This window comes from Bombina bombina, chromosome 6 (genome assembly GCF_027579735.1).
Source record: "Bombina bombina isolate aBomBom1 chromosome 6, aBomBom1.pri, whole genome shotgun sequence".
Lineage (NCBI taxonomy): Eukaryota > Metazoa > Chordata > Amphibia > Anura > Bombinatoridae > Bombina > Bombina bombina.
Window position 1 is genome coordinate 268,492,657 of NC_069504.1, and position 23,568 is coordinate 268,516,224.

Sequence of the window (23,568 nt, forward strand, 5' to 3'; positions counted from 1 at the left end):
TTTACTTAATTCTCTCGGTATCCTGTGCTGAAGGAGCAGTAATGCACTACTGGGAGCTAGATGAAGACATTAGTGAGCCAATGGCAAGAGACATTTTTGTAGCCACCAATCACCAGCTAGCTCCCAGTAGAGAAGGATATGTTCATATGCTTTTTTAACAAAGTAAATTTGAGAATAGAAGTGAATTTAAAAGGTTCTTAAAATGCTCTCTCTGAATCATGTACATTTAATTTTGACTTTCAAATCCCTGTAACATAAAATGTTTAGCATTTCAAATGGACGTTTTCCTAGAATTAAAAAAGGTGCCTATACCGATTGAGATTTTTTAAGCATTTAGGTATATATACTGAACAAGAGCAAACTCCTCTAATAACACACACATATATACCGTATATATATATACACATATAAACACACATACATATATATATATATATATATATCTCATCGAAGGTTGATCATCTAATGCATTTCTATTTGTCTATATACTAGACTATAAAGGAGTGGAAAATGAATCCCTAGCTTGATTTTAAACAAGATATTATAGTTAATAAAATACTTACAAATCCAGTAAGCAAGTAAAGATTGAAGGGATACTGATGTCTGTAAACTGTCAGAGCAATAACTGTGCACAACGATCCAATGGCCGATATCACAAGCAGAGCAAAGCTTTTTTTTTTTTAAACGAAACAAACACAAAGAAAAAGAGAAAAAAAATAACAGAAAAAAACAAACAAAAAAAAAAGTGAGAATATAACTGTAAATCAATACACTTTACAATATGTAAGATACTAATATACTATATGGGCTACTATAAGATACTAATATACTATATGGGCTACTATAAGATACTAATATACTATATGGGCTACTATAAGATACTAATATACTATATGGGCTACTATATGAAGAAAAAAGTTCAGAAAAACAGTCACTGACAACCATATATTTAATGAATATAACAATAACAATTTTGGTGTTGACTGTCCCTTTAGATCCTACCAGTGTTGCCTATGGGGAGACAGATTGCATGGATGGTATTAAGTTTGTAATGTAAACATATGTACTCAACAAAATAAAACGTGTTGGGAGTCAATAATATGCGGACATTTTTTTTCTATAAATTAGTGGAGATAATTAGAAGTCTGTTTTTCTTTATCAAATCTCTACCCATCATCCCTGGGATGGCTACCTCTAATATATGTGCTGCAATTCACCTACTACTCCCAACCTCGCCGGAGAACTCAAAATGAATTTTAGAGTCAATTGGAAATTTAGACAATGGCTCTATGACTCACTATACTTATAATGCATGCTGTTGAGTTCATTGTTATGGCATTACTGTTAATAATTTGAAGGGTCATTCTAGAGAAGAAAGAACACAATTAGAGTATGTCATTTTAGCACTGTGATGCTGCAATTCTGTGTGTTAAGCCCCTGCAAAGGGCTTAAACACATAGCTAAATTACTGCTCAGGAGCTGAAAAGAACTGCTGGTCCTGTCACAAGTGAAAATAGCTGATGAGAATCAGCAGCGACAGTTACACAGCTGGCTAGTGCGACTGATGCACGCTGGCAGTGTCTGCTTGGGACCAGCAGTTCTCTGCAGTTCAAGAGCAGTACTTTAATGAATAAGAGCAGGTAAAAGTAAAGAAAAAACCCCAATTAAACTTACCTTTCATGCACAAAGGTTCGTACAGAATCAAAGTAGAGGAATAATGCTGTTGTTACAGTGGTCAAAAGCAATTGCACTGACAGAATGCTGTAAACTTTTCTCAAAAAACCTAGGAAAAAAAAAAAAAAAAAAAAAAGTGTAAGATTTTGTTAAACCCCTGCAACTTTCGTAGCCATTGGTAATCACTAAAGGTTAGACTCTTTGCCTAAATCCATGTACCTTTAATATAGGCAATGAGCAACACTCCTGCGCTGTATGTATTCTGCATGCAATGTTCTCAAGTGGGCACAAATATTTAGGGTTTACAATTTTCGCCCAGCAACTGAAGTGTGCACATTTGAATAGGTACAAAATAAGCAAAATACAGAAAAAAAAGTTACTCACTCATAAGTAAATACACATACACAGCCCATGTATGCCATGACATTAACACAAATAATTGTATCTGGATTCCTTTTCCTTTATGAACAAGGTTGTCTGAATGGTTTAGCCAAACAATTGAAGAACACTGGTCTAAACTACTAATCTCTGAATATTTGAGTTACTCTTTAATTTAATAAAGAATACCAAAAGAACAAAGCAAATTTTGATTGCATGCCCTATCTGAATTGTGAAAGTTTAATTTTAAAGGGACAGTTGACTCCAAAATTCTGATTGTTTAAAAAGATAGATAATTCCTTTATTACCCAGTTTTGCATAACCAACACAGTTATATTAATAATACCTCTGTGATTACCTTGTATCTAAGCCTCTGCAGACTGCCCCCTTATTTCAGTACTTTTGACAGACTTGCATTTTAGCCAATCAGTGCCCTCTCATAAAGTAACTCCGCGGGCAGGCGCACAATGTTATCTATATGGCACACTGAACTATCGCCCTTTAGCTGTAAAAAAATGTCAAATGCATTCCCATAAGTGGCAGCCTTCAAGGGCTTTGAAAATAGCATATGAGCCTACCTACTGTAGGTTTAGCCTTCAACTACTAATACCAAGATAAAGCAGATTTTTTCATCATATTTTATATTTTTTTTTTTATAGTAAACTAGTCAATAAGCCTGCCCAAAGGGCAGTCTAATTTTTGTTTTAGCTACAGATGTAGAAACAACCTATTTTGTAACTCTTCTTTTATATAAATAAGTGGAAAAGTCTGCCCAGAGGGCAGTATTATGTGCTGACAGAACCACCCTGCCGTTTTTGGAAGGGCATTCTATTGTGGCGACTGAACCACCCTGCCATTTTTGGAATCCACCTGGATGCAGCTTACGCTGCACCCATGTGGATTCTTTCACCACCCCTTTTGCTCTCCCTCTTCCCCCCCTTCTCTATTGTTCTCTCCCCCTTCCCCCCCTTCTCTTTTGTTCTCTCCCCCTTCTCTTTTGTTCTCTCCCCCTTCCCCCCCTTCTCTTTTGTTCTCTCCCCCTTCCCCCCCTTCTCTTTTGTTCTCTCCCCCTTCCCCCCCTTCTCTTTTGTTCTCTCCCCCTTCCCCCCCCTTCTCTTTTGTTCTCTCCCCCTTCCCCCCCTTCTCTTTTGTTCTCTCCCCCTTCCCCCCCTTCTCTTTTGTTCTCTCCCCCTTCCCCCCCTTCTCTTTTGTTCTCTCCCCCTTCCCCCCCTTCTCTTTTGTTCTCTCCCCCTTCCCCCCCTTCTCTTTTGTTCTCTCCCCCTTCTCTTTTGTTCTCTCCCCCTTCCCCCCCTTCTCTTTTGTTCTCTCCCCCTTCCCCCCCTTCTCTTTTGTTCTCTCCCCCTTCCCCCCCTTCTCTTTTGTTCTCTCCCCCTTCCCCCCCTTCTCTTTTGTTCTCTCCCCCTTCCCCCCCTTCTCTTTTGTTCTCTCCCCCTTCCCCCCCTTCTCTTTTGTTCTCTCCCCCTTCCCCCCCTTCTCTTTTGTTCTCTCCCCCTGTCTTTTTTTTTTTTTTTTTTTAAATTGGGGCACTCCCACTGCCTCCCCTTCCCTGCTGAGCCACCCACATCTCCCACCGGCACCAGCAGAAGATCGTTACAGACGGTGACACACACAGTGTCACCGTCTGTAACAATCAGGCATCTGGCCTCATATGGAGGCGGAGCACCGATCGCGCTCCAGCTCCATATGCGGCAGATGCCTGAAGCTCCAGCTCTCAGCTGTTCTGTTACAGCTGAGAGTTGGAGCTTCTGAAACTGTCTGTCGCCGTGAGGCGGCTGCACGTGCATCCAACATTCCTTTGAGGATGCGCTTACAAACACAATTATAGTATAGATTATAAGATATGATGAAAATAATGCTATCTTTAAAAAGTCAATTTTATGGCGAAAAAAAAACGAACACAAGTATGTATGGGTACAGTAAATGAGTAAGAGGAAAATTACATCTAAACACAAACACCACAGAAATGTAAAAATAGCCCTGGTCCTTAAAGGGACATTAAACCCAAAAATGTTCTTTCATGATTCAGACAGAGAATACCATTTTAAGCAACATTTCAATTTACTTCTATTATCTAACTTGCTTCATTCTTTAGATATCATTTGTTTAAGAAATAGCAATGCACACGGGTGAGCCAATCATATGAGGCATCTATGTGTAGCCACCAATCAGAAGCTATTGAGACTATCTAGATATGCTTTTCAGGAAATAATATCAAAAGAACAAAGCAAATTAGATAATAGAAGTAAATTAGAAAACTGGTATTCTCTATCTGAATCATGAAACACAATTTTTTTGGTTTAATGTCTCTTTAACCCCTTAATGACCACAGCACTTTTCCATTTTCTGTCCGTTTGGGACCAAGGTTATTTTTACATTTTTGCTGTGTTTGTGTTTAGCTGTAATTTTTCTCTTACTCATTTACTGTACCCACACATTATATACTGTTTTTCTCGCCATTAAATGGACTTTCAAAAGATACCATTATTTTCATCATATCTTATAATTAATCTGTTACATATCTACAACCACCAAAAAACACCCAATCTAAATAGTGTTCTTTGCAAGTTATAGAGCCATAAACACAAGTAGCACTTTGCTATTTCCAAACCACTTTTTTTTCAAAATTAGCGCTAGTTACATTAATTAATTAACACTAATATCTTTCAGGAATCCCTGAATATCCATTGACATGTATATATATTTTTTTTAGAAGACATCCCAAAGTATTGATCTAGGCCCATTTTGGTATACTTCATGCCATCATTTCATCGCCAAATGCAATCAAATAAAAAAAAAAATGTTCACTTTTTCACAAACTTTAGGTTTCTCACAGAAATTATTTACAAACAACTTGTGCAATTATGGCATAAATGGTTGTAAATGCTTCTCTGGGATCCCCTTTGTTCATAAATAGCAGACATATATGGCTTTGCTTTTTGGTAATTAGAAGGCTGCTAAATGCCACTGCGCACCACACGTGTATTATGCCCAGCAGTGAAGGGGTTAATTGGGGAGCTTCTAGGGTTAATTGTAGCTTTAGTGTAGTAGACAACCCAAAGTAATGATCTAGGCCCATTTTGGTATATTTCATGCAATTTTAGGTTTCTCACTGAAATTATTTACAAACAGCTTGTGCAATAATGGCACAAATGGTTTTAAGTGCTTCTCTGGGACCCCCTTTGTTCGGAAATAGCAGACATATATGACTTTGGCGTTGCTTTTTGGTAATTAGAAGGCCGCTAAATGCTGCTGCGCATCACACGTGTATTATGGCTAGCAGTGAAGGGGTTAATTAGGTAGTTTGTAGGGAGCTTGCAGGGTTAATTTTAGCTTTAGTGTAGAGATCAGCCTCCCACCTGACACATCACACCCCCTGATCCCTCCAAAAACAACTCCCTTCCCTCCCCCACCTCACAATTGTCCTCGCCATCTTAAGTACTGGCAGAAACCCCCACCCCCTGACTGATCTTTTTTTAACATATATCCCCCCCTTTTAATATTCATTTTTCTGTGGTGTAGCAGTTCCCACCCGCTCCCTCCCTGAGCGGGTCTGGTTTTCCCCCTGAGCGCATCTGGGCAGCTGTCTAGTCACAGCCCGGCCCGATCGTGCCATTACACTCAATGTAGCTCACTCAGACCCGCTCAGTAGAGCAAGAGCAGCGGTCTGAAAAAAACCTTTTTTTAATCAAATTTCACCGGCAATATTATGTTGAATAAAGTTTGGCTAAGATAATGTTATATAATTCTCCACTATGTGCAGAATTATATAACATTATTTTCTAGGTTTACTGTCCCTTTAAGGGTAAGGAATTGAAAAATGGCCTTGTCTTTAAGGGGTTAATCAATTGCTGAATATGGCGGGCGGAAGATCAGCTCTTAGCCTTATAACGTTACATGTTAAATATCTCTGAATATAAGTATATACTAAACATTTCATGAATGAAAGTCTCATTCATTTTTTAACTTCTATCGTATGACAAGCTAATAAGCTCAAGTTTACATTCACTTTAAGTTACTGAGCTACATCCCATAAGCATTTTGTAATAATGTACCTTTCTAATTGTGTATAATCCCTGCAATGAACAACTGTGAATGTTGCTATTAGTTGAATTGAAAGTGCACTCTGAATAAAAAAAAACTAAAATGTGGTGGTGTTTTTTGGAAAAACAGTTGTAGTGAGCAAGGGGTTATTCTCTTCAACAAATGTTCATACGCAACTAGCAGCATTGTTGCAGAACCTTTGTTTCTCACCCTAGCTCACAGCATTATTTTGCTATAACAAATACCAGTTGTCATGACTCATAAGATTGGACTTCCTAGAAAAAATAAAATAAAATGTATTTCTTTCCAGATATGGAGAGTCCACAACGTCATTCAATTACTAGTGGGAATATCACTCCTAGCCAGCAGGAGGAGGCACAGAGCACCACAGCAAAGCTGTTAAGTGTCACTCCCCAACCCATAATCCCCAGTCATTTGACCGAAGGGAATTGGAAAAAGAACACAAAAAAGGTGTAGAGGTGCCTGAGGTTTCGTCAAAAATAACTGTCTTAATAAAGGGTGGGGTTGTGGACTCCATATCCATAAAGAAAGAAATGTATCAGGTAAGCATACATTTTGTTTTCTTTCCTAAGATATGGAGAGTCCACAACGTCATTCAATTACTAGTGGGAACCCATACCCAAGCTAGAGGACACAGAATAAACAGGGAGGGAAAACAAGACAGGCAGACCTAAACAGAAGGCACCACCGCTTGAAGAACCTCTCCCAAAAGAGGCAAGAGTATCATATTTGGAAAAAGTATGCAGAGGACCAAGTTGCAGCCTTGCAAAGCTGTTCCACAGAAGCTTCATTTTTGAAAGCACAAGAAGAGGAGACAGCCCTAGTGAAATGAGCTATAATTCTCTCAGGAGGATACAAAAGACAAAGGGGCGCCTCATCTGTAGATCAGAGATGTAACAAATCCCACACAATAGAAAGCCAAATGGATACTCACATTTAGCCGAAGCACCCTTATGTGCTTGTCGTAGCAGGCTGATAACTCAGGGTGTATCAGCTAACCCAGGCACACCAGATGCAGTACCCAGATTGAGTACTAAATGCAATGCGCCCAAAAGAGCGATAGGGATAAAAGTAAGGTGCTAACACTTGGCTTATGTACAACACAGGGTTTATTAAAACTCACATAAAAACAAAAGCTTCAAGTGATAAGAGAGCATAAACATGTAGCCCCCCTAATGCAACGCGTTTCTCGGCTATGAAATCACCGTTTCCTCAGGCATATAGGCACCTTACCAACTCCTAAACCTTTATACAATGAATAACCAATTGAATCAAGGGACAAAACACACCCCCTTGGAGGCATGATTAAACACATGTGTGTACAATTAAAATTTCTTTGTGAAACAATACCTAATAACAATATATAACACATTTGAAATCTGATAGAACACTTGCAGTATAGCACCCTAATCACACCTATATGCAATATCTGATTGCAATATTGTGTTGTGCCCCCACAGTATACAGAGTTACATTTTTATCTAAAAAAATCTAAATTGGGAGACCAGCCTCGATACAGCTTACTAATTGATGGAATATATGGTATATTATGTAATATATTTATATACTTTGCTTACTTTATTTTAAGACCGTTGTGTCATGGATCCATTACTCTCTTTCATGAGTCCCTGATGTTTTATTCGCTCTGCAGCGTGCAGCTTGTGTGGAATAGACCCCTATTGGACTGTTAAGGTCACATGTGTATAGAGACCAATCATAAAATCTCATATTTGCAACGTCACTAGTTACTAGGCAGTTCTATTATTGATGCTCATAACATTGCCGAACCAGTCTTTGCTCTTGTTGATGATGCCTAATAGCTAAATGGTTAAATATAAAACATGTGTGTAGCATGTATATTATATTTAATCCGTACTATTATGACCCAGATATATCTTATTAATCCTCATACACTCCATTGCGTGCTCATAAGGCACCTGATTGGAGTCTTAATGGGCCATGTGATTAGCCATTAACCAATCAAAGAAAATCCTGTCAGGTTCGTCACTTGTTGCTAACCAGGTATATTCTCCAATACTATAACCTGTCAAAATAATCGTCATCAGTTGTTAAGGGATTTACCTGTTATAAAAAACGTCATGGAGCCTTATGTCTCTTCTCTAATATTATATTTACAGTAGATAACAATATGATATTGCTACCATATATTAAACAGAAGTGTATAATCCCAATATATCCCCTTTGTGTGTGTTATAGGGTAATACTATTTAAAATATATATGTGTGGTGCCACAATTTAATAATACATAGAGTGAGGTAATCTCTATGTAGTGGAAACATCATCCACATACATCTACATGTGTTCATGTGTAACCATAAAGTCAAAACCTAATCTAGGTATATATGTGTAAAATCTCAAGTAATCTCTGTGTAGTGGGACCATGATCCAAATACTTCTATATGTGCTCTTGTGTAACAAAATAATCTATAAATAGTGGAAACTTAATCAAGGTATATCTATATGTGCATATAGCTAAATGCTAGTGGAAAAAATTATTATACCAGAGGAAAAAAAAAAAAAAAAGACTCAAATATTAAAATAACTCACTGACGGAACTATTAATACCCTAACAATAATAATATAAAATAAAAAAAGGTCAAATAAATCACTAATGATGACATATGTGTGTAAAGGCATCATACCAAAAATATTCCATCCATATATTATACAAATAGAATACTAAATAGTCTCACTCTAACAATATAAATATTTGTATAATACAGATTAATGCAATATACATACATAAATGTTATATCATAACAATAACATAAAAACAACATGATTATAACTGAGCACTAAATGTGCTATCATCTCCTCACCTATAGTGTTAAAACTAAAAAGCAGCCAAATTCTCTCAGGAGGCTGCTGTCCAGCAGTCTCATAAGCAAAACGAATTATACTTCTCATCCAGAGGGAAAGAGAACTAGCCTTCTGACCCTTACGCTTTCCTGAGAAACAAACAAACAGGGCATAAGACTGGCGAAAATCCTTAGTTGCCTGTAGGTAGAATTTTAGAGCATGCACAACATCCAAGTTGTGCAACAGACATTCTTTATGAGAAGAAGGATTGGGACAGAGAGAAGGAAAAACAATTTCCTGATTAATATTTCTATCTGAAACCACTTTAGGAAGAAACCCCAATTTAGTACGAAGAATTCGATTTCATTCGATTTCAATCAATTTACACAATGAGATTCCAAGATATTTAGCTGCTAACATTCAAGCAATGTACTCAGCTATTTAGCTACAATTGATTCTAATACAATTCTAAATTAGGATACTAAAAGTACATATATTCTTAATGTAAACAGTTACTTTAAATGTCCATTTATTTAAACTGGAACAAATTCTTAGTTACTTATAATTAAAACCAATTCTAAGATAGATATATATAAATAATTATAATTATATATAAATACTGAGTGCTCCTTTAAATCTCTTAGCTATAATTTGAATATGGTCTTACCAATAATCTTTGTTTCAAATATTAAAAATTAGAATAATTATACATCACCCATTTGAACCAATTGGTAGCTGTCTTTTCCAATATCTTTAGATCATCTCATTTGAAGGAAAGTTATCGCATAGATCAAGGTAAGTTTTAGCTCCTTGCTTAAGTGAATGTGTTCCCAAGTATGGCCGCTAGTTATCAATCACCAGTCAAAGCAAGTAACACAAAAACTGTCCTTGTTTTGCATTTAGCTATTCCTTATATAATCATTGATGATCTTTTTCGTTCACGCCCACAGTGCTTGTCCCTTCTTATTGGATACTTTGGGGAACGCTCCCTCATTGGCTTTGTATGTGTGTCCTAATAGGAAATTTATTTGGCTGTCAAACCATTCCAATCCCCTAGGGGGCAGCAGACAACCAACAAACACATCTCACCATCCAACATTTTTAACAGTTCAATACATTCTTATAAAGTGATTATTCATCAGACCATAACTTTTTGCATCAATCACTTACAATATTAATTATAGATTGGGTAGTATCATATCATTTTCCCGATTACCCCAATACCAAGCACCTTATGTTTTCAACATTATATCATTATATATAGGGGTATGTATCTTGTACTTCCGGTTACAAGATACATACCCCTATATAAGGCCATAACTCACAGCTTACCATCAGTCTTGATAAAGGCCTAGGAAGGGCCGAAACGCGTAGACCTGCTTTGGTAAGCCTTACTTCAATTGGATTATTGATTTGTTATTGTTCTACACATTTGTTTTATCTTTCTCCCCACAGGACGATCTTCACCCTGCCCAGTAGCTCTTTGTGATTCCTAGCTACTAGGATCCTTGAGACATCGTCTCACTTATCCCCTTACCTGCTCCATTGTATCTGACACTTTACTTATAGGGATTGTGTGGAAGTTACACATTTTTTCATTGTTTTTGGATTATAAACATTTGGACACCTATTGATTTTTGGTTCACATTGATTTTTGTTTTATTTGCATTAGTCATATCACGGTGACATAACCATTTTTTGGATTTTCTAGACTTTCCTTTGGATTTTTTCTTGGACATATATTTTGTTTTTGAATATGGACATTTGGAGACCATTTGTGAACTATATTTATTTGAACATATATTTGAACATTTTTTCTAGTATCACTGTTGTAATTTTTTAATTAATTGGATCTATCACTCATTGGTTTTTTTATCACCCATCACATTGTTCTTGTCATTGCGTTTTCCTTTAAACAGGATCACCTGTCAGCATCAGATTTCTGCACCCTACCTCCTCTCTTTTTAGGTGCTTATCCACATAAGAATTCTGCTTACCACTTTGTTTTTACTCTACATATACTTGCATATTTTATTGTTATTTTTATTTTTATGCTGCACATTTTATATTGTACCTTTTAATCATACTGTACATTCGCATGGATCCATGTTGTCTGTCCCATAATTTGTATTGATTATTTGTTATTAATATCTTATCTATTAAATACCTATTTTATACCTTAGCCTCCGTTAGGTTTGGCGCCTGGGTCCACTTTTTATCTTTAATTATACTGTTAATTTATTATCTTAAAATCCATAGAATTTAAAATCCTGATATATATATTCATACGAATACAGCATGTTTCACATTCAGTGTACTTCTTCCTGAATATATAAATTGATACCTATGTCCAATTGTTGTCTGCAAATAAATAATTGTTAGAATGCTCATGTTAAATCCCAAAACATTCTATGCTTCCAAAATAAGTGTACCACACACATACATACATATATACACACACACACATACATATTCATACAAAATACAGCAGATAAAACATTGTTATATATTTTTTTATTTTATAATCATGTAGGCTGCATTAACAATTGAATTTAAAAAAGCTTAACTGTAACATGTGATTTTGCTGTTTTTTTTAACAAGGGGTTTAAAGTATAATTTAGAACATGTGTTTTTAGCTGGTCAAATTTTTACTGCCTTAATACACAGGCAGGAACTAATTAACAAGTCTATGCTAATCACTATATAGTCATAATTTAACTTGATTATCTGATTTTAGGCCCAGAATGTTGTCTCCATCACAGTAGGATGCGTTTGACCACCTGTGAGACATTGGGCTCAGATGGCAACAATTTATCTTTAAATTGAAGTGTTCTAGCTAAGCATGAAGCACAGAATTGCATAGGCAAAACAATTTGTGCCTCTAGGCATAACAAGCATTTCTCAAAAAACACAGTCTTGGTTCATGTCCATAATACTAAATAAAAAATTACCCATATTGTAGAAATTTTTTAAATACACTGTCACTTTAAGAATTTTTAATACCACAATTTGGCTGCCAAAAGTCTCTAAAATGATTGTATAGTAGATTGACACTGAAGAGACTGAAATTCAATGACGCCGCCCCGCTCCTTGAATATTAAACATTAGAGAGAAGTCAAATGACCGGCAGAGAGAGGAAACTACGCAAGTAAAAAGCAAGCGTTTCCCTCTACCTACAACATAAGATGCAAGTAGCTGCAGCTGGTTTCAAACTCAAGTTTGTCAGTTAGCCTGTTCTAGCTAAGCAAGCAAAGAAAACCAACTGCCAAATTTTAAGTTTATACATAAATCCCTGTATAAAACATAAGCCACACACATACTAATAAAGTAATTCAACAAAATTAGCCCCAATAAAGGGAAGATTAACCCCTTGTCTCAACATAGATAATGTGCCTGCCCACTGCCAAAGAAAATCCTGTATAAAGGATTATAAAAATGTCCCCATCTACTGCATATGACATATTCTTCTGAAGTACAAGTCTCCAAGACCTAGAAGACAAAAGCACTTACCTGCAGTCTAGCTGTCCATCAGGAAGACAGCTCACAAGGCGTGAAAGGACACATACTCCTTACAGAGACCTGTAGAAAAAGAAAGAACAGAGTAACCAACTCTGGCTTTCTGTACCATGGGCAGCAATGTGTTAGGAAACAAAGCAAGGACTACCTCACAACTTCCTAACTGCTTAAAAGCCACCACTACTCTACTGAAGAGATTGACATGGACTCAGCTAAATCCAAATCCTTGCTTGCTGGTAAAAGTACCTGAAAAAGGAATTAATTTCTTAAGACACCAAACTTCACCTCCTCCACTGACAGAGGCAAAGAGAATGACTGGGGATTATGGGTAGGGGAGTAACACTTAACAGCTTTGCTGTGGTGCTCTTTGCCTCCTCTTGCTGGCCAGGAGTGATATTCCCACTAGTAATTGAATGACATTGTGGACTCACGTTTTCTTTCCTAAGATATAGAATCTGGCTCCTAAACATGTGTAGTTGATTCTTCTTGTTGGCATTTAAGTTTAAAATAAAAGTATCAAACCCTCTAATTGTCATATAGAACAAGCAGCTGTTAGGATTGCCAGACGTCCAGTATTCAACTGGACAATCCTGTATTTTAGCAGGACGTCCATAAAATACTGGACACTTAAATGTCCAGTATTTTTAAAGTAATTCAAGTGCCAGCTAAAGGTAAAGGGCCTCTTAGTTCTCTATGCATTACAAATATGCCCAAAAAAAGAACTAACTGTGCATTTTCTATTATGTGTTACAGGCAGTTAAACGATTGCTATTAGTGTGTGTGCTCCCGACAGTCAATGGGGTCAAAACACTATTACACTTACATATGCTACTACTCTAGCAGTGTTACTAGCAACCTCGGGATAAAATGACTGCTCATTTGTAAAACATATACATGGTAGGATACAGCATGAGTTTTGGAGGGGACACCGTGTGACCCTTAGATATTACCGAAGCACAGTATAGGTTGTCCAGTATTGTATGTAGTACAGCTAACAACCCTAGCAGCTGTATAAGATACATGATGATGTGCTTACCCATTCGGATCTGAATGTGGGCTGATGCGACGTTACTCCCATAGTTGAAGTCATCCTCGATGGAAAATCTGGGATAACTATTATCTGCCGCCATTGTACACTACTATATTCCGGTTATACTGTACTTGCAATACTGCGTACTCTACTCTTCCCGGTACCTGTCAGCTGATTATAAACTAAAGATGGCTGCTAGAATAAGCAAAACATCGCGTAAAGACGATTGGCCAATGACAGCCTGCAGGGTTTGAGAGATTTCGTGAAACACAAGCTTTGCGTTTCACAAGTAGAGCATAGCAATAGAATGGATGGGGCGGGGTAATAGAAAAGGTTGTAAAATTAATTAAGCGAATTAATTAAAAAGGCATCATTTTTGTCATTAACCCTTTTCTGTACTTGAAGTGGTTGTCACATAATATTATTGTATCCAGATATAAGCTGATCTCTTGCCAGATTTTTTAGTTTCCCTTAAAAAATATGGCTACGCGCAGACCGAGCACGTAACTGTTTCTTGAAGTTCTCCCATAAGTAATAGCGAATTTTATGACGTCTGGACGCTGAACTTTAGTAACGTGGAGGCCTCGTGTTACAGGTACGGGTAGTTATTGGTATAAAAAAAGAACTACTGTTGGTTTCTTATCATTTGCCATAGAAGTTAGAGCACATTAGGAGGTAGTGAACTGAAGTGGGTAACGTGGTTGTGCCATTATATTATGTAGATACTACAAGCAATTGTATTATCTCTGGTTTCCGTGTTACCACTAAGGTTGATGATTGCAACACGTCTACATTTGTCATACGTAATACTAAATGTAATTGGAATGGTTTAATAACCGTATAAAACTAGAATTCTTAAATAGATAGGCAGGTCTTTAAATAGAAGCAAATTTCTATATAAGCTGACATTAGTAAGAATGTTTCTAGTAAAAGTTATTACTGTTTTTCAGTTTCATACGCACATATCAGTCAGCAGTAGCTTGTATAATACAAATTAACCCCTTGAGTGCTAAGCACTTTCCCACCTGGGAGCTAAGCTGATTTAATTTATTTTTTTTATTTTGTGAAAAAAAAGTTATTTTTCCAGATCCCCAGTTAGGCGATTACCTTTCTAATGATGGGTCTTGGGGGTCTGTAGCTGCTTAGATGTCTGAGATACAGGCTTCTAAGCAGCATGTCCCCTTTCCCTATACTTTGTATTGACAAATTGTTAATAAAGTTGCATGGTGTCGTCATCACGTCATTGCGTGTGACGTCACCGTGCAAAACGTTATGCCCCTGCGCTGCCTGTACTTCACAGGCACGATCGCCGGGGTAGGTGCGGGTGGGAGCCCCCAGATCTCCCTTAAAGGGACAGTAAACCTCAAAAATAATGTTATATAATTCTGCACATAGTGCAGAATTATATAACATTATATTATCCTTATCTGTATAAAACTTAATATTCCCTTTTAATTTAAAAAAAAAACCCGGCTGTTTTACAGACCCGCTCTCTGCTGAGCGGGTCTGTTTTATTCACGCAGCGCATCGGGCCAGCTGTATAGTCACAGCCTGGCCCGACCGCGCCATAACACAAAGTGCAGCTTGCTCCTGCTCTGTCTGAGGGAGAGTGCTAGTGACGGCTCTGAGCTTGCTCCTGCTCTGTCTGAGGGAGAGTGCTAGTGACGGCTCTGAGCCGTCATTGGCACCAGAGTGGAAAACTCTGTGACGGCTCAGCCGTCATTAGCACTCAAAGGGTTTAAGGGATACTTAAACCATTTTTTTTTCTTTCATGATTCAGATACAGTATGCAATTTTAAGCAACTTTCTGATTTACTCCTTTTATCATTTTTTCTTTGTTCTCTTACTATCTTTATTTAAAAAGCAGAATTGTAAAGCATAAGGGCCCTTTTTAGGTTTAGCACCCTGGATAGTGCTTGCTTATTGGTAGCTACATTTAGCCACCAATAAGCAAGCGTAACCCAGGTCCTAAGCTTTGAATTCCTGCTTTTTAATTTAAAGATAGCAAGAGAACGAAGAAAAATTGATAATAGGAGTAAATTAGAAAGTTGCTTAAAAGTCCATGCTCTATTTGATTAATTAAAGAACTAATTTGGGGTTAGTGTCACTTTAAGGCTTCACAGACACAATGCACACCACTGCCAGCTCTCTGATCTTGCATATTGGTGAATGGGTCCTTAACAGCATATGTGCGTATGCCTTTGGGGAAAAAAGAAAGTAATATTTACTAGAAGCATTTTTGCTAATTAAAGTATATCGCATAATTTTAATTTTTTTAAATGCACCTATGTACATTTTAAAGGGACACTCAATCAATATTAAACTTTCATTATTCAGATAGAGCAGCCATTTTAAACAACTTTCCAATTTACTTCCATTAACAAAATGTGCAGTCTTTTTATATTTAAACTTTTTGAGTCACCAGCTCCTACTGAGCATGTGCAAGAATAAGTGTGTATGCATTTGTGAATGACTGATGGCTGTCACATGGTATGTGTATGCATTTGTGATTGGCTGTTAGCTGTCACATGGTACAGAGGGAGTGGAAAAAGACAACTTTTAAAATTGTCAGAAAAAAAATCTACTACTCATTTGAAGTTCAGACTAAGTGCTATTGCATTGTCTTGTTATCTTGCATTTGTTTATTATGCAAATCTACTGTGTTGACTCGTCCTTTAAATTTTGACCTTTTTATCACTTTAAAGGAACAGTAAACACAGATTTGCATAATCCACAAATGCAAGATAACAAGACAATACAATAGCATTTACTCTGAATTTCCAATGAGTAGTAGATTTTTTTTTTTTTTCTAACAAATGTCAGTTATGTATATTTCCACTCCCCCTGTACCATGTGATAGCAATCAGCCAATCACAAATGCATATACATATAGTCTGTGAATTCTTGCACATGCTCAGTAGGAGCTGGTGACTCAAAGTGTAAATATAAAAGACCTATTTTTTTTTAATGGAAGTAAATTGGAAAGTTGTTTAAAATGACATGCTGTTTCTGAGTCACGGAAATTTAATTTGACCTGAGTATCCCTTTAAACACTGTAAGGCTTTTTATACATGTTGCTATATTTACTCATTTCTAAAATCCATAATATTTAAATGCAAAATAGACTTCATCAGCATGCAGTAAATAAGGTGTACCCAAACTGTGTGGCTCGAGCTAGTACTTAAAGGGACAGTACACTGTAAAATTGTTTTTCCATAAATGTATTTTAAATGACTTGTTATACCAACTGCAGAGTATAAAATATTATAGAAATTGCATTTTCGGGTTTATTTGTGTATCTGAAGTAGCTGGTTTTGTGCTTTGAAACCACAGCCTATTACAATGGGTTGAGCTTCAGGTAATATCAGATCTCATTATGTTATCACTTTTATGTACACAGACTTGCTTCCTTATCTTATATTTGTCTGGAACACCAAAGCTCAATACATAGAGAGAACAATGGAAAATTATCATTTTATTACTTAACTATCATGCCCCCCACTGAGAGTGTAATCTCTTCTGCTGGCTGTGTTTACTTAGGCTTGACAAAAGCATATACGCCAGTATCAAAACTTTCAGTATAGGTTGGGAAACCACAAGCTAAATCAGCTATTTCAAATGCAGAAATATGAGTAAAGGAGCTACTTGCAACCAATTTAATACACTCTAGCAGGTAAAAAGGATCATTGGGAATAATTTAAAGGGGAGAAAGTTTTTGGGTGAACTGTCCCTTTAAAGGGGAACAACAACCAAAATTAAAATGTACACAATTCATTTCCGTTTTTAAATACAATTCTTTTAGCATAAATGCTTCTAGTAAAAGTCATTGCTATTTCAACAGCATACACACATCTATTTGTGACTAGAAGATCCGGATTCACACACCATGTCTGCTTAGACAGCTGTCAGTGGAGTGTGTTGCATCAGTGACTTAACACTTATATGACTAAGGGTGTACAACCCGAAAGGTTACTGCTGTCTTTTGTACTCTAAAACCATCCCCAAATAAAGAAGAAAATTTGAAGCAAGTGCTGTGGACACTGTTTATTGGATGTACCTAGAAGCTAGCAGTGAGCTCCTGTCTTCGTTGGCATTTGCATTGCTTTGGTGATACTGCTGGTATCTTTATATTGGATTAAGACTTAATTTGTCATATAAGCCATCAAACTATGTGAAGCTGTCTAATTAAATAGACTAACTAGAATAATTCAAAGCATGTGTAAATAAAAATTAAACTTCATTATTTGGGATTAAAGAAATTTTTTTTTTTTCTATTTCAATTCTGTTGTCAAATTTACTCCCTTTCTTTTCTATTGTGTCCCCCCCCTCCCCCTTTTTATGTTCATAATAATTTATAATTCACCATCATTCTGTTTGTAGTGGGAGCTGTCAAACCCAATCAGTCATGAGGAGATAACCTTTATCTAAAGAAAATGACTAATGAAGTAGTCCATATTGAAATGTTTAAATACTTGTATGTGCATACTATGTTTTGTGTGTGTGATCGTCTTCTGACATGAAAGAGCCAGTATTAGAGTTTCACAGTAAATTAAATATTGTAACACTGAGCATGTAATTCATAGTTCATGCACCATTTGGTTTTGCTATTTTCCTTTCCTATAATGCTGAACATAGAGGCACAGATAGTAGTAATTTTATTATATATGGGATATTTACAGACCATAGTTGTATAAAAATAAAACATTCTTGCATTAATACATAGCACTGTTTTCCTGGCAGATTTGTTTACTCTTTAGAAAATGGCCAAAAGCATAAGGAGCAAATGGAGACGCAAAATGAGAGCAGAAAAGAGGAAAAAGAATGCCCCCAAAGAACTTGCCCGGTTGAAGAATATCCTGGCAAAAGGAAATGGAGATGTCACAATGGATGACGTGAAAGAGATTGCAACTGTTGTGACTGCAGAAGAAGTGAAAGAAAAAACAGAGATGGACGCTGAAGCAACGGATGGTAAAGCAGTTATTCATGACCCCTATTTTTTTTTTTTTTTTTATAGGGAAGTGTTGCTTTAAAATGTATTCATTGCTTCTTTTTCCAATTATAGTAATACAAATATAGGCTGTTAAATAGCTCATTATTTTTAATGCAGGAATCACATTTATAAGAATATCAGTATCTTGCATTTTAAGCCATAACATACATCTTGGGTTGGGGAATAATCTTGACAGCACCTATGACTGTACCTCTCTTTGCTACTTAGGGCCCCAGAGGCAGAACTTTTTTTTTTTCATTTTCTGCAATAAGATTATTTTTTTTTTTTTAGTGAAACATTTTCTGCAGTGTCTGAGGAGCCGGTGTTGCTGCGTTCTTTGCCCTTACTCAGTGTGCTTGAGGACAGGTTCATGTACAGCCTTGCTGATGTCTGCTGTACGTTCCCACAGTATCAGTCTGCCTGGGAACCTGCTCTACTGTACTGCTGGGGGCTATATGCTTATTTTGGAGGGGCTGCTGCTCCATGCTTATACTGCATGTGTGTGTGTGTATATCTGTCTCTATCTCTCAGGGATGCACAATTCCTATCGCCAGATGCCCGGCAATTTTGTGCACCGGGCATGTGTTTTTTTTTTTAAATTTAGCCCTGCTGCGGGCAAGCAGATCGCAGCAGGGCTTAAGATTTTTTTTTTTTTTTTTCCCTCCAATGAATTATAAACCAGGAAGACACTGGCACCTTAAAAACAGACCCTGGCACCCTAGATTGGAGCCCCAATACACCAATGCGTGTCCCCAACTTAATTCTGCAACCCGCAACTTGCCCACTGCTAGCCGCACCTTACATTTAGCCTGGGGCAGCCGGATCAGACTTTCTAGGCCAGGGCTAGGAACTAACTAGAACTACAAGTCCCATAATGCATAGCCATTAGCCAATGAGAGAGAGGTCTGGTCTGGGAAGGAGGGGCTGCAGACTTGCGCGCATGTAGAACAGAAACACTGCTAATCAAGGTAGTGTGCTACTGTTGCTGCTTCTGCTGCCAAATCTCAATTTAAAGCCAATACCTGTTAAAAAGAGGATTTGACAATCTTAGTGACTTCCCTTTTCACAGTAGAGAAGATGCCATGTGTGTTTTTTTTTTTTTCTCTTCGCTTGCTTGAATTACCTATTTCAGTCTCTGTTATTCTCCCTGATCGGCTACACTGAACTGCTCTACTTGCCGCTGTTGCAGTCTACACTCTCTATCTTTATACTGTAATAAGATCTGGAGTGAGTTTTTGCCTAAGTAGATATGATAAAGTAGGACTACAGGTGCATAACGATTTTTATTTTATTTTACATCAGTAAAGAATATACTTAAAGGGACACTAAACCCAAATTTTTTCTTTTGTGATTCAGATAGAGCATGACATTTTAAGCAACTTTCTAATTTACTCCTATTATCACATTTTCTTCATTCTCTTGGTATCTTTATTTGAAATGCAAGAATGTAAGTTTAGATGCCGGCCCATTTTTGGTGAATAACCTGGGTTATTCTTGCTGATTGGTGGATAAATTCATCCACCAATAAAAAAAGTGCTGTCCAGAGTTCTGAGCAAAAAAAGAAGCTTAGATGCCTTATTTTTCAAATAAAGATAGAAAGTGAATGAAGAAAAATTGATAATAGGAGTAAATTAGAAAGTTGCTTAAAATTGCATGCACTATCTGAATAACGAAAGAAAAAATTTGGGTTCAGTGTCCCTTTAACAAATGTAGAAAACTTCATGGGTATAATTCTTGAATTTTATGCACCACCTGCTGGCTGCAAGTAATATAGCAAGCAATATAATATAATATTGGCAAGTCAAGGCACATTTTTTACAATATTACTACACTGTTTTAATACAACTTCCTCAATGTAGTGGTGTGTGTGTGTGTGTGTGTGTGTGTATCTATCTCCATCTCCTTGTGAAGTGGCAGCAATATATGAAAAAATCAGAAGCCTTTTAACAGTAGAACATGCTGAAATGTTATGTTTTTTGCACTGTTTTCCTACTTAACTGGGAGTACTGAAGAAGTATTGTAGTGTCTAGCTTTGCAGTAGTGACTTAAATTTAATTTTATATCGGTGTGCAGTTTATGTTTTGGGAAGACATTTAAGAAGTTTAATTTTCAAGCACTTTATTTTTTCCCAGTTGTTTACTTTTAATGTTTAAAATTTTAATAAGCATGTTCAGTTTATACCAGATTTGTGTAGAAATTGTGTTGATTTTTCGAAACATTAAAATGTACAGAATATCGGTCCCTGTTATCGGCCTGAAAGGTGGTCAGTAATCTGTATCGGTATCGGTCTATCCCTAAATCCTAGTGTTTGGTATACGCTTGGATTTACCATCGCTTTTACATAAAAAAGGGACAGGCTAGGCCAAAATAAACTTTCATGATTCAGATAGAGCATGTCATTTTAAACAATTTTCCAGTTTACTTTTATCACCAATTTAGCTTTGTTCTCTTGGTATTCTTAGTTGAAAGCTTAACCTAGGAGGTTCATATTCTAATTTCTTAGACCTTGAAGGCCACCTCTTTTCAGAATGCATTTTAACAGTTTTTCACCACTAGAGGGTGTTAGTTCACGTATTTCATATAGATAACACTGTGCTTGTGCACGTGAAGTTATCTGGGAGCAGGCACTGATTGGCTAAACTGCAAGTCTGTCAAAAGAACTGAAATAAAGGGGCAGTTTGCAGAGGCTTAGATACAAGATAATCACAGAGGTTAAAATTATATTAATATAACACTGTTGGTTATGCAAAACTGGGGAATGGGTAATAAAGGGATTATCTATCTTTTAAAACAATAAATTCTGGTGTAGACTGTCCCTTTAAGCTTCTTTAAAATAATATAATAGCACAGAAGTAAATAAATACTCCCCCTATTTGAGTGGATTTTTGCGTTCCATTGATTTAGGACTCAAGCATTATCTGACATGAACTTAACTGCACACCCACATAAAACTCTTATTTAAAGGGATAGTCTAGTCAAAATTAAACTTTCATGATTCAGATAGAGCAGGCAACTTTCTAATTTAATCCTATTATCAATTTTTCTTGGTATCTTTACTTGAATGTATGTTTAGGAGCTGGCCCATTTTTGGTTCAGCACCTGGGTAGCACTTGGTGGCTACATTTAGTCACCAATCGGAAAACTTTTGGACTAAAAATGGGCCGGCTCCTATGCTTACATTGTTGCTTTTTCAAATAAAGATAGCAAGAGAACGAAGAAAAATTGATCATAGGAGTTAGTTAGAAAGTTGCTTAAAATTGCTTGCTCTATCTGAATCATGAAAGGTTAACTTAGACTAGACTATTACTTAAAGGGACATTTAACCCAAAACATTTCTTCCATTATTCAGATAGAGAATACAGTTTAAAAAAAGTTTCCAAATTGCGTCTATTATCAAATTTGCTTCGTTCTCATGTTATTCTTTGTTAAAGGGATACCTAGGTAGGTAGCGTGCACATGCCTGAAGCACTACATGACAGGAAATAGTGCTGCCATCTAGTGCGCCTACTAATGTATAACATTGTTGCAAAACTGCTGCCATATAGTGCTGCTTACATCCCAGCTTTTCAACAAAGGATAACAAGAAAACAAAAAATTTGATAACAGAAGTAAATTGGAAAGTTGTTAAAAATTGTATGTTCTATCCGAATTATGAAAGAGAATTTTTGGGTTTTCTGTTCCTTTTTAAATTCACCTGCACAATCTAGCATGCACTAGACAATTGAGTGATCTATAACTGGACCTGTAATATGAGTGGAAAAATAAACGCATCATAGCGCTAACATTTTTGTGCTCCACTTCTATTACAGGTCTCTGTTTAACACATGACCAAGCAGGACTTTACCTATAACGGTGATTGTTGCTTCTGATTGGCTGGCTCACTGTCTATTTCTTGTTCAGGAGCTCCTGAGTGAAGCTTAAACTGTGTAAATACATTGCAGGGTTTAAGACATGGATATTTATGGTTAGTAATCTAAAAATGATATTCTCCAATGAATCAGAACATGTCATTTTTGCATTAGAAAGTACTTTAAATTGATTTTTTTTTCTACCTCTTTCCTTAAAAAACAACAACAATTAAAAAAAACCTATGCAGCCACCGACCTTTATAAAGTGCTGAATTCATGATGGTTAAATTTACAATGCTTAGGCTGTTCATGTACTCCTGTTCTCAATTGGTTATATTATTTTGTTCCAGATGGTAAGATGGACATGGATTTGAAGAGAAACAAAAAAAGCCTTCTAGATCCGCACGGTCAGTATCCAACATGGATGAATCCACGGCATAGAAAGAAGCTGAAGGCACAGCGTGGGAAAAAGAAAGGCAAAGCCAAGCTGTCAAAGGGATTGGCTTGGTAGATATTTCATGCACTACTCATGCTCAGTAGTATTCCTACCTTTCCTGGCAACAAGACTTGGAAATTGTCACTACATGCAAACTGCTTGGTTCATCATGGGTTTTGTATGTACTATATCATTTTTAATAATAAAATAAAGCTCCCCATGCATCTTGGCACGGATAACCGTTAACAAGGGAGTTTGAGTGAGCCAAAAAAGCAAGAATATCATCTGACAAAGGGAAACCGAATATAAATGCTGCAGTCCTGTTTTTGTGACTTATTTTTACTGGCCATACCTGACCTGCAGTGTATCTTTTCAGCCTTTTAAAATGGCATTAATGTGTGGAGTCAATGCCTGCATCTGTTTAAAGTCTGAATATGTGTTTAATTTTGTATGCTTCTGTTATGCAAGCTCTGCATAGCTCCATGGGTATTACAGATCACAGAAGCACCATTAATACAGCTCAGATATGTTTTAAATCATGGAACATAGGAGTTTAATAACAACTGATTGATTAAACTATTTCCAAAATCATTTGTCTGTTAGAATTCCTTGAAGTAAAATTATTGGGCTGTTTATTCTCAGCAATTATGCTCACGTTTGCTAGTGCTGGGCTCATTACATCGCTGTTTTGTTCATTAATAGTGTAAGGCAAAATATTAGCACCATAATTTAATTGTGCTAAGAGGATATATTTTTAAATCTAAAGTTAATCTACAGTCTACAAGTTAGAGAA

General features: G+C 36.6%; 2 protein-coding genes across 2 annotated transcripts in view; one reads left to right on the plus strand and one right to left on the minus strand.

Moving 5' to 3' along the window:
• Nucleotides 1-13,769, minus strand: part of TMBIM4 (transmembrane BAX inhibitor motif containing 4) — a 48,604-nt gene extending 34,835 nt beyond the window's left edge. The window contains exons 1-3 of the mRNA XM_053716841.1: nt 13,508-13,769; nt 1,675-1,783; nt 564-669 (exon numbers count right to left, since the gene is read on the minus strand). Of these exons, the coding sequence (XP_053572816.1) occupies nt 564-669; nt 1,675-1,783; nt 13,508-13,601 (309 nt within the window). The 5' untranslated portion in view covers nt 13,602-13,769. The remainder of the gene's footprint in view (nt 1-563; nt 670-1,674; nt 1,784-13,507) is intronic.
• A 176-nt stretch (nt 13,770-13,945) lies between these two features.
• On the plus strand, nt 13,946-23,366 carry LLPH (LLP homolog, long-term synaptic facilitation factor). Its single transcript, XM_053716842.1, has 3 exons — nt 13,946-14,096; nt 18,242-18,469; nt 22,690-23,366. The coding sequence occupies exons 2-3, from the start codon at nt 18,262-18,264 to the stop codon at nt 22,848-22,850; spliced, it is 369 nt and encodes a 122-aa protein (XP_053572817.1). The 5' UTR covers nt 13,946-14,096; nt 18,242-18,261; the 3' UTR covers nt 22,851-23,366.
• The last annotated feature ends 202 nt before the right edge of the window (nt 23,367-23,568 follow it).

Bases quoted from the DNA above. Each gene is read 5' to 3' on its own strand.
- LLPH (XM_053716842.1), top strand. From the start codon at position 18,262: ATGGCCAAAAGCATAAGGAGCAAATGGAGACGCAAAATGAGAGCAGAA. The intron at 18,470-22,689 runs GTAAAGCAGTTA...ATTTTGTTCCAG, and splicing joins GGACGCTGAAGCAACGGATG to ATGGTAAGATGGACATGGAT.